The sequence below is a fragment of the Aedes albopictus genome, chromosome 3, assembly GCF_035046485.1.
Source record: "Aedes albopictus strain Foshan chromosome 3, AalbF5, whole genome shotgun sequence".
Classification (NCBI taxonomy): Eukaryota; Metazoa; Arthropoda; class Insecta; order Diptera; family Culicidae; genus Aedes; species Aedes albopictus.
Genome location: NC_085138.1, coordinates 449,876,829 through 449,890,221, shown reverse-complemented (window position 1 = coordinate 449,890,221; position 13,393 = coordinate 449,876,829). Strand labels below are relative to the sequence as shown.

Sequence of the window (13,393 nt, the reverse complement as noted above, 5' to 3'; positions counted from 1 at the left end):
AAAAACTGATTCGTAAAACGGAAGTGGTGCAAAACGACCATCTGCCATGGGGTAAGATGCCACTTCATGAAAACATTCAAAAATTACGTCCATCAGTTTTCGGGCATTTCCGACTCCTTTTCCCCCCTCTGTCCCGCTTTTTTCGTACACTCAATAAATGGAGTGTTACCCCTCTCCCCGCAAAACGATGATCGTAATATTTGAATGACCCCTAACATGGAAAGCTTAGACATCAACAACCATGCGTCTCCATGTGTGCCTCAATCTCGTTGGAAACACTTGGCTGGTAATAAAATCGCCAGAAAACCTTAATTGAAAGCACAAAAACCGGAAGTTGCCAATTTTCATTGGGAAATCAAAGGACTTTTCGTGGGTTTGGTGGCCTAGCCTCTAGAAGAATGTTTGATGCAAACATATCTTGACACCATTTACCTGTAGCAATGATCAAGTCCCATTCAGGAATGATTTTATGAGTTGGGCCATTTAACCCCATCTTGGCATTTTGGGCTTTGTTCCCCTACTCATGTATTCATAAAGCTCGGTGCAAAAAAGAGGGTGGTAGGAAACTTGAAGCACGAGGCGCCCACATTCGATTGCTCTCGACCCGATGCGCGTCAGGACAGTAAAGCTGGGTCGATTTCCCTGGAGAAAAACCGTCATCCAAACGCGATTCTTGCAAACTGAAGCTTAGCATGTGACTAAACAGTTATTTTTGTATATCAATCGTAAATAAAATATAGAATGCTCTGTGACCATCAACTATGCGATCAACTGTTCAACAAGTCGAAATATTCCGATACAATCAAATATTCTCTGTGAACAGTTTAGGGAGAGAGTTTCACTGTTCCTATTGATAGCACGGTTATCAATTTAAAACTAGGAAATCTTTCACATGGAAAAATCATTCATAATTTCACAGTAGGTATTTCATGAATAAAGATGACTAGAGAGCGTAATTTCCTCCTTATCTTATCTAACGACCAGAACAACCGTACATCATATGCCGCAGCGAAGACTTCAAGGAATAGAACAATTTTTACATAGTAATTAAATTTAACCTTTTTTCTTTGCCAAAAAAGCGTTTCTGACAAACGGTGCTCAATTGAAAGTCATTGCTAATTGGCTTAAATTTTCAAAATCTTTTGAAAAAAATAGTTGTCAATAGCAGTGAATCAAAATTCAACCATCGCGCAACAATAATGACAATGTCGCAACCTGTATTTCTTGCGACAAACAAACCCATGCGACATAAGTTTGTCCCAACTTGAAAATAATGGGATTAACATCGTACACCACGAGTTTAGAGATTTTTAAGCCTTGCATTGCGATTTTCGAACGGTAACTTCCAGTCGGTAAACAATGCAACTTTGGTGAAGCTCTATCATCAAACAGTTTCGACTTTGGGTTAGCAATAATTGATTATTCACGAGTTGAAAAGTACGCAACAAATTCAGCTTCCGTTTTGTCTGCAACAAAAAAATTCGAGATCATGTCATTATCTGTTACCAGTAGGGATAAAGAGTAATCGTCGCACCTTTTTGTTGCTTGTTTTGTGCCTCTTTTGTCTGACAATTCTCTTCAATGGTCAATAGGATTTTGATTATTTTTTTCACTATTGAAATAAGTAATCAGTAGTTGGATTAACCCTCAAAGCCCCAGGACAAACTTTTAATTTTCAACCAGCTGATACTCAGGAATTATAAAATATAAAAATAAGTGGTTTTCACTATGATCACCCAGGTAACCAGTAAGCAGTTAAAATGGCATTAATTCAGCACTAACAAATATTTATCCTGACTATTTTACGGCTTCCCTTTCTCTTCTTTTTTCTTTTGTGGAACCTTTGAGGCTTGGGGCACGTCCTGAGCTGCTATTGCAGATTTTTTGCTGCTTTGGGCCATATTGGGATTCGATCCCTCGATCCTCGGGTTGACGATGGTGCTGAACCGCGCTACGGGGTAAGCTATATATGATCAGATAAAGCGCGTTGGATTTTTGATCCATTCAAGGCATGAGTATAATACCGGCAGTTGCTTCGTTATTCTATGAGCTCGGCAGGTGCTGATAATAAAATCGACCATGGAAAACCAACCATGGAATTAATTTTCCAATGCATGTTTTCCCATTGATTTAATTCGTTGTTACCTATGATTGACTGAACATGCGAATGATGATGGCTTCTACAGCCGTTAGAAAGTGGAAATGTGTTGTGGTTTTAGCATCACTCATCTCTATTAGCAGTTTCATGGCAATAAAGTAGCAGTTATGATGCCTGTTGACTAAAACATATCGTGCATTTGAAATGCTACGAAACTGCTGTCAGATTTTACATACAGATTTTAATATAGGGCAGTTAGCAGTCGAGCTGCTATGATACGGCAGTAAGCAAGCCGAATGCAGATCTGAAACAGAAATACGGCTTATTCAATTGCTTATTGGATCGATGGGAAGAGTTGTACATCATGTAAGGGTAGTTGTCAAACCGGAAGGTCATGCTTGAACTTGTTTCTGCACCGGAAATAAGTGTTCCCTGGTACAATGTTTTGGCGATTCATCTATGACAGGGGTTCTCAAACTTTTCATGCTCGCGACCCACTTTAGACTGATTAAGAATTTGGCGACCCACCTGGAAGTATTTTCACACCATTTGTCATTCTTAAAAATCTGAACTGATTTTGCCAATAAAAACATTTATCACTTTAATTATTATATTAGTTTCTTTCAAAAACATATAATTAAGGGTAGTGACACATTTATTCTTAGAAGTTTTCTTATATTGGAAAACTACAGAGCTCAATTCGTTATCTGAATAAGGTCAAAACAATGTTTAAACACTTATGCAGTCAGTTTCAGTAAACTCTTTGTGCTAGGAAATTTGAGATGGTTTTGTATGTTATATGTTCAAAACAATTAAATAATTCCAACTTATTAAATACAATACTCCGAAAAAAAATCTTCTCTAGAAAAATAATTAATTTAGAAATTAATTGGCACTGCATTATCTGATTTTTTTCTCAAAACCAAGTATTTTTCTGCTCGTGTGAAACTGAAATTTCAATTTAACACATCGGGATGCGAGAGCGTAATCATCAAACAATATTTTCAAAATTGTAAAAAAATACTGGATGGTCAGATAGATCCTCACAAAATTCGTATCGTCATTGTGGGTCCACATTTTAACCCTCATAAGATGTTAGGATATTCGCACCACGATGGCGTAAAGCACGATCAACGTGCCCATCTGGGTCATGTTGACCCCAACATCCTACTAGGGTTAATTTCAAGGTAATGGCTTCCAGTCTCTTTCAATTAAAAACGGATTCTTATGTTTTAATCCGAAGTTTCGGACAAACTTATTGTGCCTTCTTCTTGGGAAGGCACAATAAATGTGTCCGAATCGTCGGATGAAAACATAAGAATCCGTTTTCAATTGAAAGAGACTGGAAGCCATTACCCCGAATCAACTATCACAGTCGTATCTCTAAGTTAATTGCAAATTCCTTATCCTAAATAACTAACAATTGCAAACTAACAAATGCAAGAAACAAGTTGAACTAATCTCTTTCAGAATATTTCAATAAATCTTAAACTTTATCGGAAACTGAAACTTTCGCGACCCACCGGAAATCATCCTGCGACCCACCAGTGGGTTGCGACCCATTGTTTGAGAAACGCTGATCTATGAAACTAGCATTTCATAACAAATCTGATTTTTTTACCAACTTGCAATGGCATGTCAATGCAAGAACACTATGCTGAGGTTGTTTTATGGCATGAGTTGCATCTGAAACTTCCGGTGGGACTGGGGCACACAGTTCCCTTAGATCCAATTTCGTGATCATAACCAATTTGGACCTGATACGATGACTTTAAAAGTTTAGTGTGCACGAAGAATTTGTTAGGTATACAAGAGCCCTTCTTTCGAAAGTATCACTCCTGTGATTAACCCACCTAGAATTTAAACACGGATCGTACTTTTAGCCAACAAATTATTACAAGATCATCGTATACTTTTAGGCGTGTGTCTGTGTATGCACGCAAAAAAATCCGTTCCGATAAACGTGCACTCCCAGTCACGACAACGAGAACAAACGGGAACTGTGCATAGCAATAATAACAACAATAAGAAATGTACACCGTGAACTAGATTTCATCAATATTGACAGCTGGAACCAGTTCCAGTTCACGGTGTATATTTACTTGTTCTCATATTTACGTTTGTTTGTTCACGTTTATCAGAACTGACTTCGGAGCGTGTGGAGATTTTTATCCCAATGTACATAATTGATTACAATTTGTAAAAACACGTTTCGCTAAGTAATTAAGGCCAAATATAGATTCCACGTTACATGAATTTAGTGTAGAATTAGCATTTAAGTTAAAATACACATAAATAAAAATGAAAAAAAAAGTTACATGAACTACCAGAATACATAGCTATTTATTGAAATAGTAGCCAAACGGCAGCTGTAGAACATATTGCCAAAGATCGCACCAGGGATCGCACCACTTGTTTAAGGAGAAAAATCAGCCTTGCATGAAGTACAACTCTTCCCATCGATCAGAGTGAACACCATTTTTTTATATTTCATAGTTCCTAAGAATCGGCTGATTAAAAATAAAAAGCTTGTCCTTGGGCTTTGAGGTTTTATGAGGTAACGAGCATATTCTGTAAATAATTTTATCATATCCATCTAAGGCGGTTACAAATATTTATTTCACTTTTTGTCCCACCACTCTTTGACGGGTCGAGGGGGGGGGGGGATAAAAATAATAAAGCATTTAATTTGAAAAAGATTTAAAACTCATCGGATTTGTGAAAGAATTTTCACCAAAGTCCGATATTTTTATAAATAATTTTTTATCTGCCCCCTCAAAATGCAAAATCCAGCCAAAAAATTTTGAAGGGGGGGGGGGGGAGACAAAAAGTCAAAATTAAATTTGTATCAGCCTAATTCCGTTTGTCCCTCAGTCGTCGGAAATCGATGGTGCTCTTGAGCAACCATGTGATGTATGTAGAGTGTTAAATACATTCTACACCTTAAAATCGAGAGGAATGATAAAAGCGTGGACTTCTCGTACCAAACGCTTCCAAATTCAATAGAGATTTACTGAAAGCTTATAAGCACTATGTATTTGTTTTGTTTTTTTTTTTATTCTTATTAGGAGTGACATTGGAAAAAGATTTTTACAGGCAAGGTGGGCTGTATGCATAAATGAGTGTGGTCCGACAGTAGAACTGTTTATTCTGACGGTAACGGTATTTTTACGGCCGTGGAAGCCGATTACAAGCACAAAATGTCTGGGTATGAAACTCGTTTAGGTGAAATGGACTGCAAATCTCTCCTAGAATATCCTAGTTTTCTGACCTCAACCCAACACTTACATAAGCCGGATCTCGTTTTCAATGGCAACAGTGAAACATAATGCAAAACTAATGTACGTGCCGCCGAGTTAATCAATAGTTCTATCATTCTCAGTTTAACAGTTTGTCCAATGTGGCTTGTAAGTACGCGAAATAAAATAAACCCCCCGACCGCACTATGGGTATTCAGGTGGCCAAAAATCAAAAGTTGACTTTATTCAATTTTAGATTTAGGTTCGGTAGTTAAAAGTAGAGCACTTGGACAAGTAAACCACAGAATATTAGTTTGCTAATCCATATACTTATCGAGATATTGGCAGTTGAATGAGACCATTGGCAATTTTTGATAAAATGAATGGAATGTTCAACTTCGCATATCTTCGACTTAAATGAAAAAGCAGAAAATTTTTATAGCAGTTTCTTAAAGGTTGTGTGTAAATCTTTCGAAGGATATATCAGACGCAGAAAGGCTGATTGTAAAACTATTGAATGATGCTACATTAAAAAATCAAATTTTCTCCATATAAACCGTTCCATACAAAAAAAGTTTTGCTTCGGGACTACTTCTATGTCTTTGTTTAGGATCCCTGGGAGTCATTAATATCAAATTTGGCTGCTACTAGCTGCTATTCTGCAACTCCGATCAAGTTGTCGGCGATGATTGAAATGAAATATTGCAATATGAAATTATCATATTGCCCATTAAACACCTTTGAAGAAACATTTGATCATCACGACCGCCTTTCTCGGTAGATGAATCATAGTAGAGTCTAAATCTGGGCATGGATGTCTTAGTGAAGAGTGTTTTTACAAATTGGAATCCATTTTGTAAATTGGAGAAGAAATCCTTATGCACAGATAAAACGCCTAAAAGTATGCAATGCCCTTGTAATTTGATGCTCTTGAAACTATCCTATGAGCCATTTTACGAGACGTTTCGGATCAACTGATCGCTCATTTCATGAATGAAAATTTGACAGGAGGTTGCGCTCAAGCCCGTGAGTGTTAATATCAATATCAACACTGTTGTCGTTTCGTAAAATAGACTATTAAAAACTTATTAGTTAAATCCTGGGTCTCCAGTTAGCCTAGTGGTTAAGGCTATGGATCGCCAATCCGGAGACGGCGGGTTCGATTCCCGTTCTGGTCGGGAAAATTTTCCCGACTCCCTGGGCATAGTGTATCATTGTGCTTGCCTCACAATATACAAATTCATGTAATGGCAGGCAAAGGAAGCCTTTCAATTAATAACTGTGGAAGTGCAAGGCAGGCCAAGTCCCAGTGGGGACGTAGAGCCATAAAGAAGAAGAAGAAGTTAAATTTCTAAAACCCCTCAATTATTGAAAGCACACCATGCACGGCATAACCAAAAGGCCTTGAATGACATTCAAAGACCAATGTAGATTTTTGTGGACTTCCATATTCGTTCGCGGACCATTAATTTAGTTATTAAGGACTGTATCGAAACTTTCTTCTTGGTGTTCTTCATAAGGTTTTGGACAACCGTTCCGACGATGGTTTTGCTTACGCTGACCCAGTTTTTCTTGAATTTTGTGACGTCCTCTGCTCCTCTATCCTTTATCCGTAGTTTCCCTTTCATCAAAGTTAACTATTTCTCAACGGGCCTTATTTGCGGGCGATTTAGAGGATTCATTGCCCTTTCCACAAATTGACCATTGTTTTCTTCATACCTGTCAAAGGTGTCACGCGCATAGTGGCAGGATGTCAAATCCGGCCAAAATGATGTAGGACCTTTGTGCTTTCTGATAAGTGTCAGAATAAGTTTCTGGGGACATCCGTCCGGTATATTTCGACGTTCATACTTGAGAAGTTCAAGATAGGTGACGATTTCATACCACATTGACAAATTGCTTGCCAAACCAACACATTTTCCCAATTTTTTCGCAAAAAATCGATTTCTCCTACTTCGTAACATCCGTGCCACACTTCACAGTGAAAAACTGTGCCCCTGGAAGTGCCTTGTAGTTCAATTTGACATACGTTTCATTATCCATGATTATGCACATGGAATTTTTGCTCAAAACATCGTCGTACAGTTTTCAAGCCCGAGTTTTCATATAATCCGCTAGAATTTGACTGCGTTTTGGACATTTCTGTTTTGGGTAGGTCTTAAGGGAATTACGCTCCTTGGCACGTTGAACCATACCAACAGTCGTTCCGCACTTTTTTGCGTAATCTCTAATGGATACCTCCTATTTTCTTCAACGATTTTGAAAATTTTGCTGTCCAAATTTGACTTGGACGCACCTGTTTTTTTGCCGCGTCCGGGTAAGTTTTTCAGTGTGTTATGCATACCGAATCGTTTGATAGCATTTTGGACAACAAAAACCCTAACACATTATTTTTTTTTTTTTGCTAATTTTCTTAGCGATGATCATTTTTCATTGCAGTCCCTGGTCACAATCGATTTTCGCTTCTCCTTCGTAAATCCTCGCATTGTTCCACTTGAGGAAAAACTTTAAATTTTAATGAAGGTTATCGTTTGTTTACAATGTTAGTAACACATAGACACATAGCAGTTGTCAAAATAAGGCATAGTCTTTTTAATACAGAGCCTCAAAGGTGTACTCATAATTAACGATACAGTCCTTAGTTATTTATAATATAATAATATAATATATTATATATAGCAGAATAGCAGAATAGCAGAATAATATAATATATTTATTTCTTTATAACATTGTTATAAAGAATAACAATGATAATATAGTAATTTCTTTATAACATAATATAGTTATTTCTTTATAACATTGTTTCGATACTTTTTAACCCTCCTAAGATATTAGGATTTTCACACCACGATGGCATAGAGCACGTTCAGTGTGCCTGTCTGGGTCATATTGACCCCAACATCCTATTAGGGCTAATGTGCATTTCAAACATACTTGTTGAAAAAACATTTTTTGGTAGCAATTTTTTATGATAATTAGATAAATGTTTATTTACTTTTACATTGCATTAGAATCAAACTCTACCAAGACGAAGTACATGATAGTGGATAGAGACAGAAGCAGGCCTAGTGGCGTTAGTGATTAGGTGGTCGATGGGGATGTGTTTGAAATTGTTGAAGAATTTGTTTACCTTAGAACACTTGTGATAATGACAATGACGTTTTCCGTGAAGCGAAAAGGCGTATTGCGGCTGCAAATAGGGCCTTTTACGGATAGCGTAACCAGTTTAGGTCTCGTAACTCAAACGAAATTCGCTCTATATAAGACGTTGATTCTTACGGTTGCCCTCTATGATCACGAGACCTGGACGATAAAGAAGGTAGAACGAAAAGCTTTCGGAGTTTTTGAACGCAAAGTGCTGCGGACAATCATCGGTGGGAAACTAGAAAATGGAGTCACTTTGGCCGGTTTCCATACAATCCAGAAGCCAAAAATATTTATAATAATGAAGCTGAAGTTCGAACATTTACGGCCATATAAATCAATGTGTGGTTTGTAACCCTCCAATAGATTGGTTAGTTGCCAATAAGTTGGCAAAATGGCTAAAAATACACTGAAAAAATACAATATGCCATAAAAGAAAGAGGTACAAATATTGCGAATTCCTTTATTATCACAGTCGAATATCGCACACGATTTCACAGCGACTAAGGTATACAAGCTAGCTTGAGATCATGACAGGGGCGTCGGATGCAAAACAGATACATAAATAAAATAGGTTTGATTAATGTTAATTGTCGCTGGAAAGAGATGAGTCAGTGGATTATCAAATTATCACAGTAGTCTAAACGCATTGATGAGAAACTCAATACGTGCAGCTAAACTCTTCACGAATGTAAGAATGCTTCAACACCAACTTTTGCCTGGGACATCTTGGAGCAAAAAAGTATTGGATGTCTAAAGCTTTTATTAAATTTCATCATTCTATGTTTTCCGTGTAGTGGCTATATTTACTAATTTCAAAAAGCAAAATTATCACTTATTTATTTTTCCAAGTGGCATTTTCTAAAAAAAATGTGGACAGTTTGCAAAGATGTGGTTAGATGGTTGCATTTGCATTGAGTTAGCAAAATTCATTGATTAAGAACCTTATTGTTACTTCTAAAACATTTTGTTTTTTTTTTTTGCAAATCACAACTTTGATAATTTATACTTACGAAACCATAGCATATAATGCACCAATATTTTGGAAAAATCTATAAGTTGGAATGTTTGCTGTCGAAGTACTATGAAGAAATAAAAATCGGAGCTAATCAGTTTTCTGATTTTTGGCCGCCTAGTAAGCCATAGTGGGATTGTGCGTCTGCACAATCAATCACGAGTTGTACCAAGTGTAAAAAGATGCGAATATTGTGAGACGGCAAAATACGGCAGACTTCAGTGAATTGGACACGCAGTGCGAATGTCGGAAGAAAGAATAGCGAAAACAATATTCAGCAGGGAATCGCGCAGAGATCGGCGACTTCGTGGCTGCACGCGGTTGAAGAAGGTCTGCAATCCCTACACGCTCGGCGAAACTGGAGGAACATCGTACAAGAACGACGAAGAAGATGCTCTACTATACGCTCAGCGTTGGAAATTCCATTATTATAAAGTTACTTTGTAGTTGTTGTAGCCAACAAGGTATCAAGGTAGGTAATATTCCATTGCTCTCAAACACCTTATTTTCATTTAGTTAAGCTCGACTTTCAGTCCTTGGTCACATTATTGAAAAGGGACGTCTCACTTATGTAATTGTTTAAAACATTCGCAAAAGTATATTTCCTTTTTAAACCAGTCTAACGTCTACGAATATAGTGAGGTCGCAAAGCTCTAACGCAAACAACGATGGGGATAACCCCATGAGAGTTTCCTAATCAGAGTTTCATCTCCCATGGGGTGTCAACTGAGGTGACATCATGGAAGAAAGTACACTAGTGCCTCGTCCTGCACTTAATGGGTTGTCGGTCCTCTATAGGTTTGCTGAAACTGGGAACAGTGATTCTACTGAATTCGATACGTTAAAACGGAATCTTGGAAACTTTCACTAAAATAGTTTAGAAGACAATAATTTATTCAATTATGATGACTAACCAAAAAGTCGACAAGCTAAAGAATGCGGGTGGGTAACATAAAAAGTATCGTTGTGAGCATAGCAAAACCACCAATGAAGGTAACGTATTCTCGCGAGATATTTCTTTCTTTTCGACAGTACCTCCAATCTTCTTCGGTGTGTCAATATCGGTTGGCTTCAGTTTTCTCCTTTGGCTCGGTTGTCGGCGAAACTTTTCCGTGCGCTTCAAGTTGAAAGACCATGAACATACGTATCTACATATTTCTATAACTCAGCCCAGCCATACAACAGGTCGCCAGACGTTTGATGGAATATTTTCGTTTGCAGGGGGTTATTCTCCCGAGGCTTCATAACGTGTGGCAGTTGGCTGGTGTGACTCCAATGCTCTTTGGAATGAGAGAAATAGCGTCTGACATTTGAATTATAAAATTGCACTTACGCGAAAAAAGAATACTGAATGCTCGTTCACTATAGAATTTTGCTACTCGGTAAACAGATACGCAAAACCGAACTATGTATAGCAACTTTTCATCTTGATTTATAATAAAATGTAATCAAACAACAAAAAACGACAACAGTTTTTGAAGAAGGTCACTTCTGTACACATGTAGATATAGTTATCGTATTTCGTCTCCGGTACGGAATATACCTTATTCAGATTGATAATAATATTTGAGTCAATCGTGAAATGATCATTCAAATAGCAAAACTACTCAGAACAAGTCACTTTTTCCATTTTTGACCATCTGATATGCCATAATGACTTTATAGACTCAATAAGAAATAAGAACTGAGCTTTACATTGTTTTATACGTCAACCATTATGCAGAGAAATCTCTAATGTATATGATAGAAGGTGTTAACAACAAACTCACCGTCATTGTCCGGCTCATCGCAATCCTCTTCCTCGTCGGTTTCATTTTCCGGTATATTATTTTCCTTCTCACTGTTATCACTGCTCTGCAAGAGTCCAGATTCACGAGCTTCCACCATCGCTTCGTCGCCGTCCTCGCCGTCTGGAATCAGAAAAATAATTTCCGTATCAGTATGCGGTAAACCCAGCGTTTACAGGCCGGCACCTGCCTGAATATTTAAAACACATCAGCGCACAAGGAGCATAAATTGGGCGCTGTATAATCTTAGTTGATCCTGGTGACAGTTGACGTCCGAGTGTATGGCTACCTATGCTGTCAGGTTTTAAGCTGACTGACATAATTAATGCTTCGACGATAATTAATTTGCTTAACTATGCTCATAAGTATTGAGGTTAAGTTGTCGTCGTCTAACAGAATTTTCTCTATACAATATTTAGTTTTACGCATTTAGGCATACGTGCACGTTACGATAACACAATTGAAATCGTTCAAAATCTTAACCCTCCAATACCCAAATTTTGATCTAAATATTATATTTCGTCACCTAAAATCGATTTAAACATGTTTAAGAAGATGATTCTCTATGATTCTTTTTATTCATCGATTTTGTGAATTTTGGTTTTTGATTTTTTAAATTTTATTTTGAACATCCCTGCACTTTTATATTTTTCTGAAAGCTTATTTGGCATACCGATTTTTGAAGACGAAAATATTTTGAGATTTTATAATTATTGTTAAAACATTTTTATTTTTTTCATGGAAAATTTTATTTTTCGTGTGGCTTTTAGGAAAATCATTTTAGACTTTACTATAATAGAATGATTGAGGAAAAACATAAAATATGTCAACTAAAATAAAGAAGAAACAATGACATCTGAAAGGTGACCAAAACAAAAAAAATCAATGGTTTTTAACCAATTTGAGACATAGATCAACAGACCTAAATATCATCTAAAAATATAAACGTTTTGCTCAGGCAAGATAAAATATAAAAATGCTTAAACTACCGCATTACCCCGCTAATTCGACAACGATTGTCGAATTACCGGGGTAAACTTTTGATTCAGCAAACTGGTCACCCTACACCACCTTGCTCATTGAAATTTGAAAACTATTTTTGTTTTTATTTTGATGTCCGGGCGAACATAATTTCAACAGATATTGTGGTGGTGAAAATGAAAAACTCGTATTTTCTACGATTGTTGCCTACCTCAGTTTATACCGGTTGGTCTCCAGGCAGTTTCGGTGTCGAATAGCACCAATTCAGAACTTTTGGAATTAACTACCCTAATAAATCAACACCAAACACGGATCGAACCCCTCTAAAGGCGGGGTTGGGTATTAGAGAGTTAAAACGCATAGCTTTTTGAAAAAAAAATAATATCCCAACTAATATTTTCAGCACTATAAGCTCCAGTCATTTGCTTTCTGTTGTGTAACCATCGAATTGAAGCAGTCAACGCTGAATAAAAGGAAAGTTAGTCAAATATAAACCATAAGCATAAGCTAATACACGGGTGCAAAACAAGCACCATATAGCTACCAAACTTGCTTTTCAGAAAGCAATCACTTGTCACTGGTGCTGCCTTTATAGCACTTTATTCCAACTCCGGCAGATTTCCCGGAAAATGTGAAAACTTGAACAAATCGAACAGGAGTCCCCACTAACAAAACAATTACAGTACAATTCGTAATACTGACAAATCCACAAACCAGCAGCGCTTCGATGGCCGTTATGCAATATCATTACAGCTAGACGGCAGGGTAATTCGCTAATTGTTGAACACTGCCCAAATGTTGAACAGTTTCTGAAAATTTTATTATAAATCTAACTTGAGTAATTTTCGCTCAACGCAAACGTATGCTGTAGTTGCATATACATGTGTGTCACGATATTGCTCCAATTAAGTTACAAAATTATTCATATTTTACGTCAAAAATATTGACTGAAAATTTTGTACCGCTGATGATACGAAAACTGCACAATTCTTAAGATTAATTTTAAGAAATTGCTGATACGAAATAAGCTTTGCGGGCACATCGACCACAAATATCAAAGTCACACCATAGTTACAAGAGCTGGAAGGATGCCCTTAACAGTTTAACATTGTTAAAAATCACATTTTCA

The 13,393-nt window shown here is 37.1% G+C and overlaps 1 protein-coding gene across 1 annotated transcript in view; it reads right to left on the bottom strand.

Annotated features, from left to right (window-relative positions):
* LOC109407507 (zinc finger protein 423 homolog) overlaps nucleotides 1–13,393 on the bottom strand; it is a 177,732-nt gene that overhangs the window by 144,327 nt on the left and 20,012 nt on the right. The window contains exon 2 of the mRNA XM_062856801.1: nucleotides 11,266–11,406. Within this exon, the coding sequence (XP_062712785.1) occupies nucleotides 11,266–11,406 (141 nt within the window). The remainder of the gene's footprint in view (nucleotides 1–11,265; nucleotides 11,407–13,393) is intronic.